The 25,460-nt window shown below is 41.9% G+C and overlaps 1 protein-coding gene across 10 annotated transcripts in view; it reads right to left on the bottom strand.

The window, feature by feature from the left end:
- Positions 1–25,460, bottom strand: part of LOC109728471 (DNA repair protein REV1) — a 107,025-nt gene that overhangs the window by 5,658 nt on the left and 75,907 nt on the right. For 3 of the 10 annotated variants that reach the window (XM_020258912.1, XM_020258950.1, XM_020258905.1), the window contains 4 exons: positions 20,938–21,006; positions 7,412–7,516; positions 6,904–7,238; positions 3,328–3,890 (listed from right to left, as the gene is read on the bottom strand). In XM_020258912.1, the coding sequence (XP_020114501.1) occupies positions 3,328–3,890; positions 6,904–7,238; positions 7,412–7,516; positions 20,938–21,006 (1,072 nt within the window). Of the gene's footprint in view, positions 1–3,327; positions 3,891–3,914; positions 4,066–6,903; positions 7,239–7,411; positions 7,517–20,937; positions 21,007–25,460 lie in introns of those variants that run through there. The other 7 variants (XM_020258931.1, XM_020258943.1, XM_020258981.1 and 4 more) reach the window with 7 other exon arrangements.

The following is a 25,460-nucleotide window of genomic DNA, read 5'->3' as shown; positions in this document are numbered from 1 at the left end:
ATCCGGGGCGTGACACTAAGATTATGAAGTTACGGTGTACGTTTGGTTGGAAAGCCATTTGAATGGTTCCGGTGAAGTTCGGTGAAGTTCGAGAGTATTCGGGCGTTTCGGTGCGCGTAGGCGCGAAAACGGAACCCGAAAGGCTATGTTGGGCCGTGAACTAAATTCGGTATTAGCATGGATGAAAAGATGATGAAAACATGCTCGAAAATATGTTTGGGGAGTCTCGGTTTGATTTGAAAAGAATCGGAGGTCAAACGAGCGAAAACGAGCGAAAACGGACGAAAGCTGAAATTTGGCTAAGTCTGGGCTGGAGGTCCCTCTAGGACCGGTCCCAGGCAGGGAGAGACCGGTCCCCGAGAGCGAAAAATGCCCATTTTGGGCTGTTGGTGAGGCTAAGAGTTGAGGGGCTTAATTGCACTTGTTACATGAATGGGAGATAAAGAGAGGGGATGGCTATCTCTCTTTCTCACTTTCTCTCAACCCTAGCTCCCTCTCTCTCTCTCTCTAAGATCTCTTTCTCTCTCTCTAAGAAGTGGAACAAAGAAGGAGAAGGTGGAGGAGAAGGTCTAAAGAAGGAGCTCTACTTCTTCTTCTTCCTCTTTGGGCCATTGGAGCAAACTTAGAGGTGAGCTTTCGATGCTCAATGATGGTAGCTTTCTAGATTATGGGTTTTAATTTCTAGAATGGGTTTGATTGGAATCCTAGCATGCTAAATAGTTGATTAATGCTTGAATCTAGAGATCAATTAGTGGATTTTTGCCTAGTTGCAACCTAGGGCTCCAAAATGGGGTTTTGGAAAATCTAGGGTTTTGATCTCATTTGGGTGGTTGTAAACCTAATTGCTAGGTATTCTAACGTGTTGGTGAAGTCGGTTTGGCGATTCGTCGAGCCGATGCAAAGATATTGAAGAAAAGGATCTTCCGGCATTCGTTTCCGCCTGGAGGGCCGAGGCTGTAACAATATGAATTCTCGAAATCCGAGAGTTGCAACTCGTCCAGAATCGACTAACGGTCGATTGGATAAGCTTTGGAAAAGCTTAGGATGCACAAAGTCCAAGAAGTGCATTGGAATGGAGTCCGCGAGGGCAAATCATGCAAATTGCATTATTGGGCTGAAGTTGCCCTAGGGGACCGGTCTCTGGTAGGAGAGACCGGTCCTATCAGCAGAGGCTGGGGTCGCTGGTGCGACCGGTCCCTGGTCAGGGAGGGACCGGTCCCCGTAGGTGATCCCAGCGGAAATAGCCGAAAATCGGCTAAGTCCCGCGAGACGAGCTCTCGGGGACCGGTCTCTGGTGGGCAGACCGGTCTCCTGGGAACCGGTCCCTCAGGGAAAGACCGGTTCCCGTACGCATGCTGTCTGGGAGAGCTCTCGGGGACCGGTCCCTGGTCGGGGAGACCGGTCCCTCCGCGCGCAGAATGCCCAGTGAGGGCTGTGTAAGAGATGAAAAATGAAGGGGCCTTTGGGGATATTGTTACAAAATGAGAGAGGGTATTAGAGAGAGACCTTTTCCTCTCTCTCTCTCTCTCACTCCCTCAGCCTCTCCCTCTCCCTCTGATCGTGCGAAGGGGGAAAAGAAGAAAGGAAAGAAAGGAGAAAAGAGAAGAAGAAAAAGAGAAAGGAAAGGAAAAGAAGAAGAGGACCAAGGAGGAGATCCTCTTCCTCATCTTCATCTTCATCTTCTTCTTCATCTTGGAGCTCTTGGAGAGGTAAGCTTCCAAACCTCTCATGGTAGATCTCTTGTGATAGGTTTTTAAACCCTAGAGATGGTTTGTTTGGAATCCTAGCATGCTATTTTGATGGTTTATCCCCAAATCATAGGTCGATTGGTGGATTTGGTAGTGATGGCAATAAAGTTTTGGTATAAGTTATGTCTTGGTCCGAGTAGGGGTAGCATTTCTCTTCTGCATGTCTAAGGAGTTTTGAAAAATCCAAAAACACAGTGTGAGTTTCTTCTATGTTGACTTGCTCCTCCTTCATGATCGAATGAGAATGGATAAAAGGCTTGGGGGATTGACGTGATAGGGTAGGGATGGCTATATTGCTGGGAGCGAACTCCAGGCTAATATGAAGCGCATGGATACAAACAAGTTATGCCTTGGAATGAAAGACAATTCCGAATCAGAAACCATGGCACAGGCCGGCACTTGAAACCATGGGTTCCACATCAGTTACTCATACCTTATATTGAATCAGGAAATATTTTAAGATGCGTATAAATTAAAGATTTGTAAAAGTTCAGTTGAGTATATGTAGACTTGATTTTCGCTGTTCTATATAATACAAGAGTAAAATGAACATGTTAGTTCTTTTGTCCTGACGCCGTGTAAGCATAATGGACTTATGTTTGTAGCAAAATCTATGCACACTGAGAATTTTCAAATGAGCTTCTGTAGTGTTTTCAGTAAAAAAGGGCTAGACGGATGACACTTTGTGAACAAATGCATTTGGCCCACATAAAAGGTCAAAGCTCCTCTTATATATCTTCCCAATCATTACAGATGTTATGCCAATAGGAACTACTTAATATGACCATAGGTAAAAGTAGATTTTACTAGATAGTTCATTGAAAATCAATCATACTGATGTCAATATTTGACCAACTTAATTCTCAAATTCAATTTGACTTTATTCCATTATTTACACATTATATTGCATCTAATATGACATACAAAGAGCAAATGGTACCCGTAGCTTCTGACCAATAAATGTAGCAAAATTAATGATGATAATGTTTAGAGTTGCAAGTCTTGGCACACCCTTTCAATGATCTTTACTTCCATTGTACAAGTATCTTCATGCCCTCAAAAGCCAATTAAACTGCGCAATCGATTGACAATAGTCTAATTTGTCTTGGCGGATATACAGTAAAAATGTTGTCTTAGCAATTGAATAATAGAAGAGTCCAGCTACTATACTATCGATAGTACCAAGCTCTTAGTACTATCGAGTTTTCTGCCGTTAGATTTACTCTATGATCATTTCCACCCATTAGATTAGTTTCTACTGTTAGATTTACTCTATGATCATTTCCACCCATTAGATTATACTGTTCAACTAAACCACCCACTCAACCCTAGGAGACCACTATCGTCCTAACCATATATCCTTTCATCCAATGGCCGAAAACTCGATAGCATCAAGTGTTTGGTACTATTGATATATAGTAGCATAATTTATAATAGAAATATCTAATGTAAATATCAATAGATGCCAGTATGGTATAATGAAAATATTTACCAAATCCAAACTATTATGGCAAAGAACATTTGTTTAAAAGAAGTAATTTGCCATATACCTACAAAAGTAACTATTAGAAAAAGATACCTTTTCAAAAGGCAAAAACAATTGTAGAGCTCCTCAATATCAGACTCAATCTTCAGGATAATATACTGCGTAAGAAGCTCGCACAGGCATGAAATAGCTTCATCCCTTTCTTCACTGCTTTTTTCCGAAGCCAAAGGGAGGAAAGAGATTACTGACTGTAAAATCGAAGATAGAAGAGCATCGGCTCTACTTTTAGCGTAGAATTCAGCAATAACATTTAAAATCAAGCAATTGCTAACTTTAAACTTTTCAACCCATTTTGGAGGGCTTCCTGAAAAAAGAGATATTTTAGAACATTTCAAATTCTGATTTCCACTAGATTTAAGCAATTCACTTGTCAAATCATATGAATCATTGCTTATTCTTGCCCTCTGCGGAGTCAACTCATATGAGTCAGTTCTAACATCTTCAGGTAACTGTTGCAGAATTGAAATATCCGCCTGACTCCAAGAACCCGGCATCAAATCCATATTCTCATTACTCCTTGGTAAGTTACTACCCAATTCATTAGATCTTGAGCAAAAAGCATATGGAGTTTCAACTTGTTTTCTCTCCTTCGTCATCTGGAAAAATCAAGAAAATAAGTATGAAATTCTTTGCGGGAATCTACGAAAGATACGATAGATAATGTAGTTAAAAAAATATCACATATCTTTCAAAAGACAAATATCGACATTGTATCTTTGCATTGAGCTCATTGCATTTGTTTGGCACATCTCCTATATAGAGAGCTTGGGCCTGGATTAATGATTAGATAAAGGGACAAGTTGAATGAATTACCAGATAATCTTTGGTAGCTATCAAATTGCAATGAAGAAGCACGAGAAAGTAGTTAATATCTCAACAGGTTGGCCACAGTAAAAGGCATTGAATACATCCTCTCGACTTTGTTAATAGGCAAGTTAATAGAGACAATTTGACTATAAAGTAAGATGTCTTCAAATACCAATAAGTGATGGACCTAAAGAATAAATGAGACAGAATCATCATGCCAGACTTCATATGATAACATATGTTGGTGAGAGCAATTCAAATAGTACAATGCTTGAAGGAATTGATGAATTTGAATGATCAGCTATCCCTTTAACATGAACTCCAGGGAACTTGATTCCAACGAGTGATAATAGCAAATTTAAGAATGACAAGTGATGCAGGACAGATTAGGAAAACCCTTATCTATCTTGCATAATTTTTGGTATCAGAGCCAGGTTGATCAATAAATTAATTTTTAAAATGCCGACAAACGCAGAACATAGTTCAATGCTTGAGCCCAAAACTGATGCAGGACAGATTAAGAAAATCCTAATCTATCTTGCAAGTGATGAGCCCAAAATCAATTTAAAACCAAATTTAGAATTTTCTAAAATTTCAGATTAATTTTCAGATTTTTTTTATGTCGTAATTTTTTTTTTTAAAAAATAGCTAATAATAAAGAAACGCAAATTTAGAAGAAAGATAAGAAAGAAATAGATGAAAGAGAAAAGATGAGGAAGGAGAAAGTCTTTTAGGAGGAAGAATTTTGTCGGCGCACACGACAAGAGAGAGGAAAGGAAGAAGATACCACGACCGCAGTCAAATCATAAACATTAAACTGATTTTCATAACTCGACCCCAAATTACAAATTATAGGCTATATTTATAACTTTCCAACCGTAATCCTAATCTAATTCAAATCCCAAGATTTTAGGGATATTTTCCTAATTCGAGTATATCTAAAAATCTAAACCATATCCCTAATTTTTAGGGATGTATTCAATATGATATATCCTAAAAATCTTCACAAAACGACTAAAACAAATTAACAAGTAAAATAATTCCGAAAATTAGAAAAAAATTTAAAACCTAAACGAATCAATCCTATCCACACCCGATTCTGCATCATTCGCTTTCGCTGCACAGGATCTCGTCCTCGAGATCAACATAATTAGAAGAAGAAGTTGATAGCACCAAACCATAACACAGATATGATGATATAGTCCATCGCCTGAATGCGAATAATCTTTGTTAGCACCATCTCAGCCACGATTGCAGTTTGAAACTCAACTTGTAGTAGAAAAGGAGTCTTCGGTGGTGGTAACGAAGGTGAAATAACAGGCGGCTCCGTAATCTGCCTAGATGACTCCAAAGTTGGAGGAGTTGATGAAGGTGGTGAAAAGTCGGATGTGATTGGATGTGGCTGCATCGACTTCGACTTCTTGACTTTGGAAAAATAGCATATTGAATGCCATCATCATGAAAGATATACTTATTTTCCTCTGTGGCTAGAAAAGCATGTTTTGATTCATGCGAGTATGCCGGATTTAATATAGTTAGATTTGATAATAGTGCCACCATAAGAAATAAGATAAGGAGAAGAACAACGGCAGGGCATAAGATTTAATTTTTCTACCAATTTTCTTGAAATAAGATTACGAGAAAATTGCTGATTAATTTGCACTCAAGAATGAACACCATCAAATCTCATAACAGTTTGGAAAGAAGAGGTAAAAGAAATAAAAATGATGTTCTGGTGGGACAAAGGTGGGACAAAAGTTGCAGATGTTATAGAAGAGCCCGTGAGCGGTGAAGGTTTAGAATGAATTAGGTTTTCAAGAAGTTGTTTGATTTCCGCTAATTGTTGGTTATTAGTTGATTGCAAATTAGTTTCTAACTTTTCAAAACGAGTGTTGGTAGAAAGTTTAAATCCTTCAAGCATTGAACTAAGTTCTGCGTTTGTCGGCACTTCGAAAATTAATTTATTGATCAACCTTTGTCTCTGATACCAACTAATGCAAGATAGATTAAGAAAACCCTAATCTATCTTGCAAATGATGAAGCCCAAAATCAATTTAAAAACAGATTTAGAATTTTCTAAAATTTCAGATTAATTTTCAGATTTTTTTTTGTTGTAATTTTTTTTTTAAAATAGCTAATAATAAAGGAAAGCAAATTTAGAAGAAAGATAAGAAAGAAATAGATGAAAGAGAAAAGATGAGGAAGGAGAAAGTAGAACCTTTTAGGAAGAAAAATTTTGTCGGCGCACACAACAAGAGAGAGAAAAGGAAGAAGATACCACGACCGCAGTCAAATCATAAACATTAAACTGAATTTCGTAACTCGTCCCCAAATTACAAATTATAGGCTATATTTATAACCTTCCAACCGTAATCCTAATCCAATTCAAATCCCAAGATTTTAGGGATATTTTCATAATTCGAGTATATCTAAAAATCTAAACCATATCCCTAATTTTTAGGGATTTATTCCATACGATAAATCCTAAAAATTTTCACAAAACGACTAAAACAAATTAGCAAGTAAAATTAGAAAATAATTTAAAACCTAAACGAATCAATCCTATCCACACCCGATTCTGCATCAACCAGAGATATAAAAAAAGTTTACTAAAGTGCCAGAGGTATACATAAAGTTTACTACTTAAGTTGTCTACAGTCGGCATTGCAATCTAAACAGATGAAACATAAAACTAGCTCCTCCAGTAACATGTGAATAATTTCATCAATTTGAGATGAACCTAGTAAAAGTAATTCACCAAAGTAATTAATTTATACATAATGTACAACTCAAACAACTCACCTTTCTCTGAGTTGAAATACTAGAGATGGCAACTGCAGAGTAACCACCTGGGAGTTTGCCTTTCTTTAAGGGACCTGCTACAGAGTCATTTAATTCATAAGCTGTGTGTCCCCCAACATCAGAGATCGCTGCCTGCCCTGATGAGGCTAAAGAATTATCACCTTGCTCAGGCAATGAAATGGTACGCTTGCAAGACTTTATACTTCTGTTCTCGTCTTCATGTGCTTCCATAAAGTGATGTAGCTCACCCATGTATATGTCATTAATTTCTGAAATTATTTCAGGGGGAAGGTACTTCACAACCTCTACATCGAGAGAGCATAATGGCGGCAATCCTAAGGTAGTATTTGCACAAATCCAGGATGTGTTATTAAAAAAAATGAATGGTACAGAAGAACAGTTCTACAAAACCTATCATATAATGTATACCACACAACACAACAGTCCATTTATTGGGTGGACTTCAAGAAAAAAAATCTACTACTTGATATGGCAGGATGTTTACTACCTTCATTATTGCCCTTTTTTAGAGAAGATGCGATTTTGTTAGATTGCTTCATAACCTTCTCAGACGGACTAGCAAGCCATGATTTGATTGCATTTTCCTCAAACCCTTTAGAAAGGTATTAACAGAAAAAAGAATTAGAGTCAATTCAACTCACACCAAACCGAAAAAAATGAGCTAACACAATCAGGAAAGATAACCTTCTTTGTTAACCAAGTGCTATCACAATTTGCCAACAGATTCCTTCTTTCTTATTATAACATACAATTAGTTTAATGCAGCTACTTTTAGTGGTAAAGATTGCCCGGAAACAAAAAAAAAAGTAAGGCCAAAAATTAGGATATGGAGTATGAAACACCCCAAGACAGCCTATTGGACCCGCTCGGGCACATGCAATAGACACGCCGAATGGACAAGACTTTACCTACCCGCATAAAGCGAAGCATATACATGTACAAATCATACATGATATGAATACATGAAGCATCAGAGTATTACTACTAAATTTAATCTTTCTTTTAAAGTTTTACAACATTTGTTTCATCCCAAAATATTACAAAGTTCCATTAACCAAAAAAGGGTACTCTCACTAGACAAACTAACTGTAAGGAATGAGAACCTCGATATGTCCTTACTAGACTTCAAAAATTATGAAGTTGCGGTGTGTAATGGGTTGGAAAGCCATAGGAATGGTTCCGGTGAAGTTCGAAAGCATTCGGGCGTTTTCGGTGCGCGTAGGCGCAAAAACGGAACCTAACAGGCTATGTTGGACCATGAACTAAATCCGACCTTAGCGTGGATGAAAAGATGATGAAATACGCTCGAAAACATGTTTGAAGAGTCTGCAGTTCGATTTGAAAAGAATCGGAGGCCAAACGAGAGAAAACGGACCCCAAAAGCTGAAAATGCTGAAATTTTGGCTAAGTCTGAAAATGCAGTTTTTCTGGACCTACGAGGTCCGATCACTCAAGCCCAGGGACCGATCCCCAAGAGCGAAAATGGCCCAGTTCGGGCTGTGCACAACTTACATTGTTGAGGGGCCTTTGTGCAAATGTGGAGAGTGTATATGAGCTCTAGAGAGCTCATTTGCTTCTCTCGCTCACATCTTTGCAACCAAATAGCTTTCCCTCTCTCTCTCTAGAAGGAGAAGAAGAAGAAGAAGAAGGAGAATAAGGAAAAGAAGGAGGAGCAAGCTAGAAGAAGGGCTCTTGTCATCTCCTTCTTCCTCTCCACACCATTGGAGCTAGCTCGGAGGTAAGCTTCTAAGCCCAACCACGGTAGAAACCTAGGGTTTGGGTTTTTAGCTCTAAAAATGGTTTGAGTAGAACTCTAGCAAGCTTAATAGATGTTTAATGCTAGAATCTAGAGCTTTGATGGAGTGTTTTGCATAGATGCAAACCTAGGGCTCCAAATTGGGGTTTTTGGAAATCGATGGGTATGATCTCAATTGATGGCATTTAAACCTAATTGTTAGGTGTCTAAACACATGGGCAAAGACGGATTCGCGATTCGTCGAGTTGGTGAAAAGATATCGGCGAAAAGAGACTGATTGAGCTTCGTTTCCGCCTTGGAGGCCAAGATGACGTCGTAGCAAGTTGGGGGTATTCCCGACACGTGGGACAACTCCGTTTAACGTTACGAAAAGTCTAGATATGAGATCTTGTATATATGGCCTAATTCGGCACTATTTTGGGTATAGGTCGCGGGAGAGGCGTCCTAAAATCACGAGAGTTGAACTACAACCCTTCTACAATATTCAAGATGGGGGGTGCACACCGGAATCATCGGATTCCCCTTTATGTCTATTTCACTTTTTGTTGAGCATATTAATGTATAGTCATTCATGCATAGTAGGGTTAAATTACATGTGAACCTTGGTTTGATTTCATTTACATACTTCTAACGTAGTTGAACATAGAGAATGATAGAACCATAATGGACATATATGGTAGAACCCTAAAGTCGAATGAATGTGAGACTTGGACTTGGACAATAGTAAACAAAAGTGACATTGACAATAGAGACATGATTGGCATTGAGAAATTGATTGTTAAACATAGTTTAACCATAGTGGCATTGTGACAAGTATGACTTGAAAAGTAGCATGAACAAATAGGTAGAACCTATTATGACAATGGCATTATGACTAGTGACTATGTATCCTCATGTTGAGGATTGGATCGATACTCACGATAAGTCTTGGCTTGAGGGAGGTAGCTCCCCCTCGAGCGATACGCTCCGGAGTTGGTCACCACTGGGCGTGGTAAAGTCCCCCCAGAGGACGGTCCCTAGGGTGCTTCGAGTCCCCCGTTATTAAGGGATTTTGGGTTGCGAGTTATTGGGGTTAACAAGGTTAACCGGTAAGATTGGGCAAAAACCAAAGTAAAGTGTGGAACAAGCATGCATGCATGAGCATTCATTATTCGATTATATATCCACTAACATATTTCTTGCAGGCAGAGTATTATCATTTGCATTGGTTACAGTTTCCTTTTCTTTGAAATACTTAAGCCTAAATAGACCTAGTGGGTAAGTCGGCGAGGTCGGTTGCCGAACCCACTGGGAACTTCGTTGTAGTTCTCACACCACTAACCCTACAGGTCCGAGCGCGAGCGGGGCGGCGGAGGACCGTGGCAACACCATAGCTAGTGGCCACCGGGACTTGTGCATTAGTCATTCCTTTTGCCTACATGTATAAACTTTTATTTTGTTGATTTAGAATTGTAAAGTTGAAAACATATCATGTATTTTGGAGAATGACAAAAATGTAAAGAATTATGGTTGAATGGAAAAAGACGTAATAGTTTTAGTTCACTTGTATTTGGTTTAAATCTAAACAAATATCATGTATGGTTGTATGTTTAGCTTAGAGCTTTCGCTTCCGTTGTTGCTTGCCCTCGTGCAAGCCTTGTATAATTGCATATCCCTTTGTTTGATTGCTTAACTATACTTGTTGTTAGAGCCTTGGGCGGACAGGGGAGATGTTGTCTGTTCGGTGTCTGCCCGAACCCGACCAAATTGGCGGGGATTGGGGCGTGACAGCATCCGACCTAAGGATCGAAAGGGAGTTCACGCACCTTGTCAATTGTGTGCCGAGCTTGGTTCACGGCGATAGGGACCAGGCGGAGGCGTTTGAGCGCGAGTTGCGACCCGAGATTTTCAAGGTCATTCACGCCTTTCGGTTAAAGACCTATGAGGTACTTGACCGCGCGCTTTGGGTGGAGCGCGGTAATGCTATTGCGCGAGAGGAGCGCGAAGCATTCGAGAAGGACAAGAAAAGTTATAAGTCCAAGAAAAGGGCAACTAGCGGGTCTGCGGGGCAGTCGAGCTCTAAGCGACCCCCTCGACCTCAGCGATTACAGTGGCGGGGAGGCAGGAGCCAGACGACTACCAACCCGTGCGTGATATGCGGCGGGGATCATAGAGTCGCTACATGCCCACAGCGGGAGGGGCGATGTTTCTGATGCGGCCAACCGGGGCACGAGCCGAGAGTGCCCGGGCGACGCATCCCCAGCTCCGTCGTCAGCTTCGGTTCAGTATACTCAGCGACAGCTGGCGGGACTGCCACCCGCGGTGTCAGCTGGGCGATCATCAGCGCCTCGTCAGCCGGAGGCTTCTCGAGCACCTAGTGGGCGGGTTTTTGCCACTCAGGTGGAGCAGCCGATTCCAGTCCTCGACGACGTCGTGGCAGGTATTATCTTGATCAGAGGCACTCGAGCTAGAGCATTATTTGACACAGGTGCATCGCATTCATGCATATCGACATCATTTGCACTAGCTCATGACATAGAGGTCACACATAATGAGGACTATTGGACGGTGAATACACCTGGGCATTCGTTCCATGTACATGACGAGTGTTTGGATTGTCCGATACAAATAGGCAATTGGATCATGCTGATTGACCTTTTGGTATTAAAGCAAATGTGGGGCTTCGATATAATCTTGGGGATCAACTGGCTCTCCTAATATTACGCGGTCATCGGTTGCGAAAGTAAGGTGATCACATTTCGTGAGCCTAACCAAAAAGAATTAGTATACCAGGCGTGTAAAAGTAGGCGCTTCGCGGCGACCATATCGGCGGCGAGGAAAATGATAAAAGGTGGATGTGTAGCCTACTTGGTGACAATGGTTGAAGCCCAAAGAGAGCACCCGGAACTTGAGGGTATTCGGGTAGTATGCGAGTATCCGGATGTGTTTCCGGCGGAGTTACCGGGATTGCCACCGGACCGGGAAGTCGAGTTCGTCATTAACTTAATTCCCGGGGCAGCGCCAATTTCGAAGGCTCCATATAGAATGGCGCCGGTTGAGCTAAAGGAGCTAAAGGCCCAGTTGCAAGACTTGATCGATAAAGGCTTTGTGCGGCCGAGCGTGTCTCCGTGGGGAGCTCCGGTGCTATTTGTGAAGAAAAAGGATGGCACGCTTCGACTTTGCATTGATTATCGCGAGTTGAACAAAATAACGATTAAGAACAAATACCCGTTGCCGAGGATTGATAATCTATTCGATCAGTTGCAAGGGTTAAGGGTATATTCTAAAATCGATCTTCAATCGAGGTATCATCAGTTGAAGATACGGCCCAAGTATGTGCACAAAACGGCGTACCGTACGCCGTATGGCCACTATGAGTTCACAGTAATGCCATTCGGGCTTACAAATGCCCCGGCGGCTTTTATGGACTTAATGAATCGAGACTTCCGTCAGCTATTGGACCGGTGCGTCGTGGTGTTCATTGACGACGTATTGGTATATTTCTCGGACCGAGGAAGAACACGGGGAGCATTTGAGGATCGTGTTGGAGACACTCCGAAAAAAAAAGCTATATGCAAAGTTAAAGAAATGTGAATTTTGGCTTTCGGAGGTTACTTTCTTGGGTCACGTTATATCCGGTGACGACATCTCGGTAGACCCAAAGAAAGTTGAGGCAACTAAAGATTGGCCTCGCCCGACAAGTGTAACGGAGATTCGAAGCTTTCTTGGACTTGCGGGCTATTATCGACGGTTCGTGGAGGGCCGGGTATGAAAAATGACATAGGGGAGTTCGTGGCACAATGTCTCACGTGCCAACAAGTAAAGGCGGAACGGCGATTTCCGGCGGGAAAGTTGCAAAGTCTACAAATACCCGTGTGGAAATGGGAAAACATAGCAATAGACTTTGTGACGGGTTTGCTTAGATCTCAAGGCGGACATGATGCGATTTGGATAGTGGTGGACCGGTTGACGAAATCGACACACTTTTTGCCTATCCACACTACATAGTCGGGAGACAAGTTAGCTCAAGTTTATATCGACGAGATTGTGAGATTTTACGGGGTTCCGGTATCTATTTTATCGGATCGGGATTGGAAGAGCTTGCAAGATGCATTGGGCACACGGCTCGACTTTAGTACGGCATTCCATCCTCAAAGTGACGGTCAATCGGAGAGGACTATTCAAATACTTGAGGATATGCTTCGAGCGTGTGTACTTGATTATAAGGGCGGATGGCACGATCATTTGCCGATGGCGGAATTCGCATACAACAATAGCTATCAAGAAAGTATTGCGATGGAGCCATTCGAGGCCCTTTATGGAAAAAAATGTCACTCGCCGATTCATTGGAGAGATGTGGGCGAGAAGGTTGCCTTGGCCCCGAGGTTGTGTGGGAGGCGGAGGAGAAAGTTCGCCTTGCCCGCCAAAGACTTGTAACGGCGCAATCTCGGCACAAGAGCTATGCCGACAAGCGAAGGAAAGACATCGAGCTCGCGGTTGGAGACCGCGAATTCTTAAAAGTATCGCCAATGCGAGGAGTTAAGCTGTTCCGTGTCGGGGGAAGCTAAGTCCCCGATATGTCGGACCCTTTGAGATCTTGGAAAGAGTTGGTGCGGTGGCTTACAAAGTGGCATTACCACCGAGGCTTGCAGGGGTGCACGACGTATTTCATGTATCCAATCTACGCAAGTATGTCCATGATCCGAAGCATATTCTCTCGTATGTGCCGCCGATAGAGCTTCTAGAGGATATGATTTACGAGTTCCCGGCATACATCGTTGATCGGGAGGTGCGAAAACTACGGAACCGTGAAATTCCGTATGTTAAAATTCATTGGAGTGAACACGACGATCAGGAAAAAACGTGGGAACTTGAGGACGTAATGAAAGAGCGTCATCCTCATCTCTTCGAGGAGCTGGAATGAGATATGAGTTAGATTACAATTAAGTTAGTTTCACAGACGAAACTAATTTTATGGGGTGGAGAATGTAACATATTGAAACCCGGAAGAAATTGTCGAACTTTAGCCAAGTTGGTTAAAGTTGTCAAAAGAAAAAGTTGGATAAGTTCCAATTGGCATTCCAACAAAGTTGGAAGGGCTAAAATGAGTTTAAGAGGTGTAGAAAGGTTTTAGCATCGAACGGCGAGAAACAGAATAGAAAACGGCGCACAATTGCATTCTGGAGCATAGTGTACCGGTACAACCAGTGAGTTGTCACCGGTACAGCATTGCAGCCCGAGAAGAGTAACTCTCGGGTTTTGAGAAAAATCCGAAGTGTACCGGTACAAATGCTGCGTAACCGAGAGAGCTACTCTCGGGTTTTGCCTCTGCGTAATCGTGTTACCGGTGACAGCAACCCGTGTACCAGTGCACTTTGGTCTAGCAGCACCAAATTGACCTGCTGCAAATAAGAATGTCCGGGGGGCTTAGTTGCTATTGTTGTAACCCTTATATGACCCAAACCCTCTCCTTCACAGCAAACACCTCTCCACTCTCTCCCTCTCTCATTTCCCTCTCTCTCTTTAGAAAGCTTGACCTAGAGCAAGGAGAAGAAGAAAAAGAAGACATTGAAGGTGGATTTTGGAGGATTTGAAGGTTTAGGGCTCTCCAACAAGGTGGACTTGGGTGAGCTCGTGACTAAGGTGAGTTTTGTGCATGAACTCCTCTAGGGTTAGGATTCTTACCTTAGGTTTTGGAGATTTGGTCTCTTTAGAGGCTTTAGAAGCATGCTAGAGCCTTGAACACCATGAAAACATGGTTTTCTTGGAACCCTCTCATGGTGGATTGTTAGAATCCAAAGTATATGCCCTAGGAATGGTTCTAGAGGCTTGGTAATAGTATTAGAGAGCTTCCTAGGTGATTCTAAGCTATCATTTGCTTAGAGATAAGATCAATCTAGAAGAAAACCCTATATGACATTGTTAGGGCTTGGAAATTGGGGCTTTTGCCTTCGGTCGTTTCCGAGGCAAATTGACCTTTTGGCAACCTAATTAGAGTTATTCCCAACGCGTGGGACAACTCCGTTTAATATTACGAAAAGTCTAGATATGAGATCTTGTATATAGGGCCTAATTCGGCACTATTTTGGTNCCAAAATCCAAATTTTTGGGTTTTGGTGCAAGGCCTCGTACCACACTCCTCGGGACACGTGCCATAGGTCGGAACACAGTCAACGATCTACCAGCAAGTCTGGAAAAGCTCAGAACACATCCAATCACTCGAACCTCGCAATTTGCAAAGGTCCAGTGTGTTACAATTTTGGGTATAGGTCGCGGGAGAGGCGTCCTAAAATCACGAGTCGAACTACAACCCTTCCACAATATTCAAGGTGGGGGGTGCACACCGGAAACATCGAATTCCCCTTTATGTCTATTTCACTTTTTGTTGAGCATATTGATGTATAGTCATTCATGCATAGTAGGGTTAAATTACATGTGAACCTTGGTTTGATTTCATTTACATACTTCTAACGTAGTTGAACATAGAGAATGATAGAACCATAATGGACATGTATGGTAGAACCCTAAAGTCGTATGAATGTGAGGCTTGGACTTGGACAATAGTAAACAAAGGTGACATTGACAATAAAGACATGATTGGCATTGAGAAATTGATTGTTAAACATATTTTAACCATAGTGGCATTGTGACAAGTATGACTTGGAAAGTAGCATGAACAAATAGGTAGAAATCTATTATGACAATGGTATTGTGACTAGTGGCTATGTATCCTCAAGTTGAGGATTAGATCGATACTCACGATAAGTCTTGGCTTGAGGGAGGTAGCTCCACCTCGAGCGATGCGCTCCGGAGTTGGTCACCACTGGGCGTGGTAAAGTTCCCCCAGAGGACGGTCCCTAGGGTGGTTCGAGTCCCCCGTTATTAAGGGATTTTGGGTTGCGAGTTATTGGGGTTAACAAGGTTAACCGGCAAGATTGGGCAAAAGCCAAAGTAAAGTGTAGAACAAGCATGCATGCATGAGCATTCATTATTCGATTATATATCCACTGACATCTTTCTTGCAGGCATAGTATTATCATTTGCATTGGTTACAGTTTCCTTTCCTTTGAAATACTTATGTCTGAATAGACCTAGTGGGTAAGTCGGCGAGGTCGGTTGCCGAACTCACTGGGAACTTCGTTGTAGTTCTCACACCACTAACCCTACAGGTCCGAGCGCGAGCGGGGCAGCGGAGGACCGTGGCAAGGGTATTGCGCCATAGCGAGTGGCCACTGGGACTTGTGCATTAGTCATTCCTTTTGCCTACATATATCAACTTTTATTTTGTTGATTTAGAATTGTAAAGTTGAAAACATATTATGTATTTTGGAGAATGACAAAAATGTAAAGAATTATGATTGAATGGAAAAAGACGTAATAGTTTTAGTTCACTTGTATTTGATTTAAATCTAAACAAATATCATGTATGGTTGTATGTTTAGCTTAGAGCTTTCGCTCTCGTTGTTGCTTGCCCTCGTGCAAGTCTTGTATAATTGCATATCCCTTTGTTTGATTGCTTAACTATACTTATTGTTAGAGCCTTGGGCGGACAGGGGAGATGCTGTCCGTTCGGCGTCTGTTGACGTGACCCGAACCCGACAAAATTAGCGAGGATTGGGGCGTGACAACATCCGACCTAAGGATCGAAGATTGAGATTCCATGGTTTAGACATGATAATTGAGATTCCATGTCATATGCTTGCTTGCCTAAACTTATTCGTATATGCTTGCGAGGGTCGCTCCCTACAAGCCGACTCTTCGGATTTTAGCCATCACGACACCATGCTCGCCCATGCGGAATTGAACGCCGAAATGGGACGCTGTGGGGGAGGCTCATTCGTAGAGGAGGAATGTTAACTACCATAGGGCCATTAGGCACGGTACAAGTCGAGACGTTACCTTGTGTAAGTCCTCGATGATTGGATAAAAGTTAAACTTGATATTGGACATCGCGACTAGTTGATGCATACATGGTAGTTAGACATACATGTTGGTTATTATATGCTTGTATACCTGATAGTAGTAGAGCTACATACATGTTCATTTGGTATAGCTGCACTAAGGGATGATAGTAGTAAAGCTACTTCATTTCAGTATTTATTTACGCTTTTAATTTCTGCAATTATATTATTTATGCCTAAGTTGACCTAGTAGTATATCGCCCCTCTCGGCAGGTAACCCATTAGAAACTATTGTTTAATAATTCTCACCCCCATTAGTTATTAGTTTTCATTTTAGAGCCTTCCACAACGGGAGAGGCTAGGGACTATGGCAAGAGAATCGCATCTAGCTAACAGTCAGTGCATACCGGTGGAGTCGCATCTGGGCACTTTTCTTTTGGTTTTTGTTGTGAGAGGCATACTTATATTTTTGTATTTTGTAGTGACCGCCTTGCGTTCATGAGATGTATCACTTTGAAAGGACAATCATTTTTGTATATTCTATAATTGGATAGTTGTAGTTACTATTCTTGTTTTAGTTTAGTTTATCTTCATATACTCCGATTACCTTGTTTAGGATGTGTATATATCTTCTTTTCCGCATTATTTATTGTAGACGCCATGTGTACACCGGGGTTCCTTGTGCACACGGCAAGTCTGTCCACGTGTCAGGTAAGCTTTTGTTGGATCCCAAGGTGTGACACATGTACAACAGTAAGATATGAGGGTCAAAATGGCAACCTAAGAAAGAGGGTGAATTAGATTTCTAAAATAAAAATGCAATAAAATCAATCCAAAATATCCGCAATAAATAAAAATGAGAAGAGTTGGAGAAATTCAAACTCAAAGAAGCATGCGATCAATTTATTTCGAGGTTCAGCACTTTGCCAACGTCCCCACCAACTTCGCAACACAAGAGAATGTTGGATCTCTACTAGATGCTTTTGTAGGCAAGCACCATGCCTTCACACCAAGAAACTTTCTTGCAAGAAGGTCACACAATTATTCATTCTTTTCTCTCTTTTACAAATTGTATCTCACTACAATATTCACTCAAGCTTAGAGAAAGAGTAAAGAGCTAAGAGTATGTGTAAGAGAAGTGAATTCTCGAAGTTCGGGAGCTAAACTACGTTTAAAATTGACTAATCGTCGAGTTGGTGTGCTTCGGAAAGTCCGAGAACATCAAAAACACAAAAAGTGCATTTCGGACGGACCCACGAAAGCTTGGAGTGAGCAGATTTCATGCTCTCGGGGACCGGTCCCTCTGGGAGGTGACCGGTTCCCGTAGCCTTGTTTCCGGAGAAAGCTCTCGGGGACCGGTCCCTCAGGGTGGGGACCGGTTCCCGTACGGGTAATTTTTGTCCTCCCCTCAGAGGGACCGGTCCCCGTACCCGAAAATGGCCCGGTCCCCGTACCCGAAAATGGCCCAGTGAAGGTTGCTTCATAGAAGGAAAGTTGAGGGGCTTATTTGCAAAGTGCCTATATGAGAGGCTTGGGGGACCCCTCCTCTCACTCACACCCTCTCATTTCCCCTCTCCCACACCCTCACACACACTCTCTCTCTCTCTCTAGAAAGAAGAAGAAGGAGAAAAAGAAAGAGAAGAAGAGGAAGGAGAAGAAGTGGAAGAAGAAGAAGATCATCTTCTTCATCATCTTCCTCTTGTTGGAGCAAGCTTGAAGAGGTAAGCTTCTAGCCCTTCAATGGTGGATTTTTTTGTGATAGGGTTTTATAGCTTAGAAACGGTTCGAATGGAGTCTAATGGAGTTAAATAGATGGTTCTAGTATAGATTTGAGGCTTGAACCATGGATTTCTCCATTGTTGCGAACCTAGGGCACGTTTTGGGATTTTTGGAAATCTAGGGTTTTGATCTATTTTGATAGGTCGGAAACCTAATTGCTAGGTCTCTAAACGCGCAGGCGAAGACGGTTCGAGGATCCGTCGAGTGAGTGCGAAGTTATCGTCGAAAAGAGACCCTCGGAGCTTCGTTCCGGCCTAGAAGGCCAACGAGGCGTCATAGAGTCGGCGAATCGTATTCGAAGAGTCGCGACATCGCCACGAGGTGGGTGGTGACCATCCCGAAGCAGTTGAACTGCTCCCTATGTCTAAGTCTATCAAGTCGATCAATTGCATATTGTAAAGTTGCATTATAGGGTGCTAAATGTAATTGTTACACATTCTTGCATGCTAGTAGAGTAGTGTAGAGTTGAGTTGCTTAACACCTAAATCTAGTATGCTTAAGATAGTGTCAAATGACTTGAGACCCTATAATGAAAGGATAGTTGATAAAGAATGAACGTGCTTGAGGACGAGAACCTAGTAAAGTGCAAAATAGTGTATTGAGAACTTGTCAAGGGAACGAGTGGCATCTAGTTAACCTTAAACACAGAACGAGTGGCATCTAATGACATTAAACATGAGAAAGAGTGGCATGAGAACATTAGTATAGTTGAGACACTGTGATTAACTACTAGAACACTTGATTCTATATTGTTATCAAACCTGGTTGGTAGGATGTTCTTAGTTCATGAGATTGGATCGAGCTCACGTAGCCTGTCTGCACTTGTAGTGGTAGCCCCACACAAGTTGTGCACTCCGGAGTATTGGTCACTTGAGGGGCAGCCGCTAGCTGCCCGGGCAGCCGCTAGCTGTCCACAGGCGGTCTCGGGGGTTGTTGAGTAGTTGACCTCCTCCCCTAGGAGACTTACACGCGTGAGACTAAAAGAGAGAGAGCCTCGGTTTAGCCGAGAGATTGGGTGATCTAATAAATAGCTTCATTGTTGAACATAGTAGTACGGTAGCTAACCTTTTACTATGAGTTTCATCCATTCATTATATTGGATTGAGGCATTGATAGATCTTGATTTTTATATCTGCTTATCACCGTTAGTGCTTTCAATTCCATATACCTATCTATCTGCATATCTATCCGTGCCTGCTTAGACCTAGTGGGGAGATCGGTGGAGTCGGCGGCCGAACCCACTGGGAACTATTCGTAGTTCTCACCCCACCTTGTTGCAGGTCCGAGCTAGCGCCCCTGGCGAGGATCGCAGTAAGGACGTAGCGCCCTAGAGGTTGTAGCAGTTTACTTTCCTATTTGCACTAGAGTTACCCTGTACCAATTTTGAGAGTAGATGATGTATAGGGTGAGGTTCTGAGAGGATTGTATATATTATGCAGGTCTGGAAGAATGCAAATTGTATTAAATGTATCAAAGTCTAATGAATTCGATAGTTAAGTATCTCTCTCTTTTATTCACTTGTATGTTTTACTCGTGTTGCTTGCTCTTGGATTGTGTAGCACTGTTTGTGCTACGTTGTCATTGTTTGATAATGTATGTAATCAAGTGTATTTCCTGGGAACTTGTGTACATGATCTCGTCGTTTGGGCCTTGGGCGGACAGGGGAGGTGCTGTCCGTTCGGTGTCCGTTCGCCGCGCCCAAACCAGACCAAATTGGTAGCGGTCTTGGGGCGGGGGGCGTGACAGTATGGATGTGGATTTGAACAACCAAAGCCCTCTATTTATAGCCAAAATTCAAAAACTAGCAGTCTCAGACATAATGCTTTTCCGGTGCCCTAACAGGATTTCAGGCATCCGCTTCTGCAATGATACAGCACCAACGTTCTAAATCTTCTCCTCAGACTATTTCCGAACGCCCAGAATAGGTTTCGGGCGCCCGGTCTGGCGACCAACTCCCACATGCTCTGCACAATAAGTAACAATACGCAACCTTTTGAAACTTGGGCTCCCAGATCATCTTTCGAGCGTCCGAAACTGCCGAAATCACGATTTCGATTTTGAACAATGGAGTACAAAACATGCAAGCCATTCAAACTTCAAGGTTTCTAAGGGCCCAAAACAACCTTTGGGCGCCCGAACACTTTCGGGCGCTTATTTGTATGATTCATTTCGGGCGCTTATTTGTATGATTCAAACGCCCAGACGCGTCTGGTATTTTTCCTTTTATCTGGGCACTCAAAATAGGATTCGAGCGCCCGGAAACACTTTTGGATGCATCTTCGTGCAATCCGAATGCCCAGACAGAAGGGTCCGAAGTCGGAACACTTCCGAACCCTACTTCTGGGCGCCCGGTCCGTAGCCCAAAAGCAGCTATTTTGCTGAATTTTGATTTTGGATTGATTTAAATGCATTTGGATTTTGACAAATACAATTTTTGGCATTTTCTTTTAGCACAAATTAGATCATGTTCCATTTTGTTACTCCGATTTGTAATCATCAAAATTTAATTATTGATTAAGGCCACTAGGCCAACAAGATATACAACAGAAGTGTTTGTAATATAGGTAAATAGAAAATAGAAGAACCGTAGAATGGTACCTTTCCGATGTAAGTCAGCACTCTCAAGTCTTGATAATTTTAATCCAACACCACGAACTTCCTTGACATCTAAAATAGGATATTATTCAGTTATTCTTGAAATACAATGAAAAACAAAAAGGGGAAGAATGTAAGGTATACAGGAACAAATCATCAGATGATTCTTTTGTATAAAATAAACCGTGCATTTTACTGATGCAGCTAAGAGAACAGTTTAAAAAGTAAACAATATCACAGTTCAATGCAACAATAAAACAAGTTCCCAAAATCTTAAGGTAACATGGATTCAAAATAGAAATACTTAGTTTACGAAAAATATAGGAATGTAAGGGGAAAAAACAGAAGTTATGTCCCAAAGAGTTGAACAAGTTTATCACCGTGACAAATGAAACTGAAGAAAAGCAGAAACAACGATGATAATGGCACTATTTGTATTGATCCCAAACAATCGCATACATGATCCCACTCTAAACCCTTCGATCCACCTATATGGATTCAAAATTGAAATCCTAAAGTTACTTAAGGAAAAGTAAAAGAATATAAAGGGAAAAAAAAAGAAGCTATGTCCCCAACAGTTAAACAAGTTCATGACTTTGACACATGAAAGAGAAGAAAAGCAAAAATAATGATGATAATTGAAATATTTACATTGATCTTGAACAATCACCCCCATGATCCCACTTTAAACCCTTTGATCCACCCTATCGGAAGGTTGGTTACTGAAAGAAGGGCAAAAAAGTATACCCTCTTGAGTTGTATTAACGAATATATATAGTACAAGTGTCGGATACCGAACTTCTAAAATTATGAAGTTACGGTGGGATGTAATATGCGGTGTGGCCTCACGATCATCGTGGTTGGTCCAACGAATCTTCACATAGGGAACTTGAGGAAACGATGAAAGTGCATTATCCTCATCTCTTCGAAAAAATGTGTTGAGGTATGAGTTGATTAAGTTATTGAATTCGTTTCGAGGACGAAACTTTTTTTTGGAGGGGAGGATGTAAGGTACCGAACTTCTTAAATTATGAAGTTGCAGTGGGGTGTAATATGCTGAAATTTTAATATAAAAATAAATATAAATGAAAATAGTGTGAAATACTATTTTATTGGACTTATAGACATAAAATATAAGTCTGGAATGGCCCGTGTTGAAATTGGAGCGAAAACAGAAGATTTAGAATTTTCTGTGTGAAACGGGGCAGATAAATTAGCAGAAAATGCGTAGTGTCAGAAAATTCTGAAAACTGGAGGATAAGCCAGAATTATTCTTATGAGGCTAGATTTAAAGTTTCATATCATTCTGACACCCGGAAGGTAGAAAATAAAATCCGATAGTGATCTAATAAAGATTACAGTTTGGTACAGCTCTCGGTGACCAAACGGGGTCGAAACTGAAATATTAAAATTTCTTTGGACTTATTAAGTAAAACCGAGCGTGCCTGTCAAATTTGAGCTCAAACGGATATTCAGGGAGCTCCGGCGAAAGATATCAGATTTGGAGCTGCCTGATGTGAATAGTGTATGCTACTATTGAGGTGTTGACTATAAGTAGAAGCTACTAGGCTTCTTCCTCCTCAGCTGCAGCCAGCACCAAGCATCACACGCACATGGTGAAGGAGAGAGAAACCCTCTCTTTCTCTCTCTAAATATCTCTCTCATCTCTCTAGATCTTTCGCCCAAATTCGCGGCGTTGGTGGAGATCGAGCTTGCGAACGCGTTGGAGGCGACGGATTGAGCTTTCGTACGCCCGTTGGAGCGACGTGTTTTCGTTGCGGCGTTCACATTGGGGTAACCTTTTGGGATTTGGCTTAATCCTTAACCTTAAGTGTTCTAGTAGCCTCTAATGAGCATTCTTAGCATGTTGCTCCATTTAATTTGGATTATTTGGGGCTAATTGCATGTTAGGGCTCAAAAATGGGATTTTGCAATACGTGAGGGTTTGATCTAAATTGATCATGTATAAACCTAATTGCTAGGTTTTCTAACGCGTTGGTAAAGTCGGCTCGGCCATTCGTCGAGCCGTTGTAAAGTTATTAAAGAAACGGTCGTTTAGGCTTCGTTTCCGCCTGGTGGGCCGAGGCGACATCGTATACTCATGAAAACGGATTTGAAGCATCGTGGCACATAACCGAAGACCTTTAATTTTCGGATCTTGAATTGGAAGCCGTTCGGGTGGTCGCGCGAGAGATCGGGCCAAACCGGGTGCCGGGTGCGGCGGAGGCCGATTGCAAGTGTCGACAAGCAATCGGAATGCGATAAAAGGTAGGGGGTGTCATTCCGAACAACTGAGCTTCCTTTTATGTCTAAGTTCTATATCTTGATCATATTCCTATATGTTGATATATTGTGCATTATAGGATTAGTAGATGATTACATTTCCATTCCTTGCATGTTACCTAGGTTGTGTAGCATTGTGGGCTTGACACTTGATCTTAGGTTGCATGAGAATGGGGTCTTGTGACAAGAATCCTAGTGACAAGAATGATGATGAACTTGGACATGTAATTGGCCTAGACGAGTGGCATTTGGACTAGTGTAACAAAGACACTATAATATTGACGAGTGGCATGTCGATTTAGTGTATTAAGACACATATAACATCATGACATAAACGAGTGGCATCAAATCTAGTGTAGTGAAACACTATGGCATTTGAACCTAGGGATAGTAGATTTTCCCGATTGTCATGTTGTAGACATTATGCATTTGGCATTAGTGCATTTGAGGCATTGATTATGCATTTGGTATTGTGCAGCAGAGGCACATTGACCCTGGTAGATAGGGTATCCTCTTGTGAGGATTGGATCATACTCACTAGTCTGTTTTTGCTTGTCGGTGGTCGCTCCACCGAGGCACGAGTCTCCGGAGTACTTCACTAGGGGCAGACGTAGTTGTCCCGCAGACGGTCTCGGTGTGCGAGTGCAGATTCTCCTCACCTATGAGATTGAGAGTGAGTCGGGGTTGACCCCGGGGTGGCAACCTTCGGGTTAGCCATGAGATTGGATACTATCGAGGCATAGTTGCACGACGCACTATGTAGTAGCTCGTTCATTCGGATTATTAAGGCATAGTAGCATGTGCAAATACATCACTATATAGTAGCTCATTTCCAAGCAGATTGGGTAAAGAATATGAATGGCATAGCAGATTTGCATTCATACCTTGAGTTGACATTGAGACATAGTAGCATGTTGTAGATACATCACTATGTAGTAGCTCATTTCCATTATTGTTGAAGCATAGTATCATGATTAGTAGAATATCATTGCTATGTTCATGCATTCCATGATTACAGAGGCATAGTAGCATGTGTATATTCCATTACTATGTAGCGGCTCGTACCTAGTAGAGCGAGATTGAGTCGGGCGAGGAGCGGGGTAGCTCTTTGCCTAGGACCTTCGAGATTGAGTCGGGCAAGGAGCGGGGTAGCTCTTTGTCTAGGACCTTTGAGATTTGAGATCTTAGGCAAGTTAGCCTAGTCGATTGGGTTGTAACATGAATAGCATAAGTGGATTGCATTCATGCCATGATTGGACATAGTAGACTGCATAACTATGTTGTAGTTGTATTTATTACACTGTTGAAGCATACTAGCATGATAGTAGGTTATTGCTAGATGATGTTCCATGCATTCTTTGCATTTGATGGCATAGTAGATATAGTAGCAATGTATTTCTATCTACCTTTCTATCTATCTATCTGTGCCAGCTTGGACCTAGTGGGAAGATCGGCGGAGTCGGCGGCCGAACCCACTGGGAACTATATTCATATAGTTCTCACCCCGTGTGGTTTTGGGGTATAGGTACACACGAGAGCGTACCGGCAGAGGACCGTGGTAAGGGCACAGCGCCCTAGTAGCTAGTAGCTTTCCTTATGCATTAGAGTGCCCTCGTGTACATAGAGATGTAAATGTATTTGGAAGTTACTTATGCATTTGGAGAGCCATTTTGTATTATGAGAAGAATATGTATTCATTTGGGAAGATGAAAATGTAAATCAATATGAAAAATGAGGTTGAATGAATGTAATAGCTAGATGTATCTCTCTTTATTTCACTTGTATGTTACTTGTGATTCTTGCTCTTAATTGTATAGCACTAGTGGTGCTTCGTCGTATCATGTATGTTGAATGAATTTCTCCTGGGCAAATTCTTGTACATGATATTGTCGTTGAGCCTTGGGCGGACAGGAGAGGTGCTGTCCGTTCGGCGTCTGATCGACGTGCCCGGATCTGGCCAAATTGGCGGGTCGCGGGGCGTGACAACAAGAGATTGTTTTACTATAGTAACAATGACTATTATAGTAAGAGTATAACTAGAATTACATACTATATAATCCTACTCTATAGAAGGCAATGATATACAGTATCCTAATATATCGTAACATCCCCCCGCAAGCTAAGCATCCGGTAGTCGGATGCGAAGATTGAGCCGCAATATCGAAAACCGAGAGGGTGACAGGGGCTTGGTGAAAATGTCAGCAAGTTGCTTGTCAGAAGGGATATGAATTAAGGCCAAATCA

This window comes from Ananas comosus, linkage group 2, assembly GCF_001540865.1.
Source record: "Ananas comosus cultivar F153 linkage group 2, ASM154086v1, whole genome shotgun sequence".
Lineage (NCBI taxonomy): Eukaryota > Viridiplantae > Streptophyta > Magnoliopsida > Poales > Bromeliaceae > Ananas > Ananas comosus.
The sequence above is the reverse complement of the archived record's forward strand: the minus strand, read 5'-3'. Positions and strand labels throughout refer to the sequence as shown.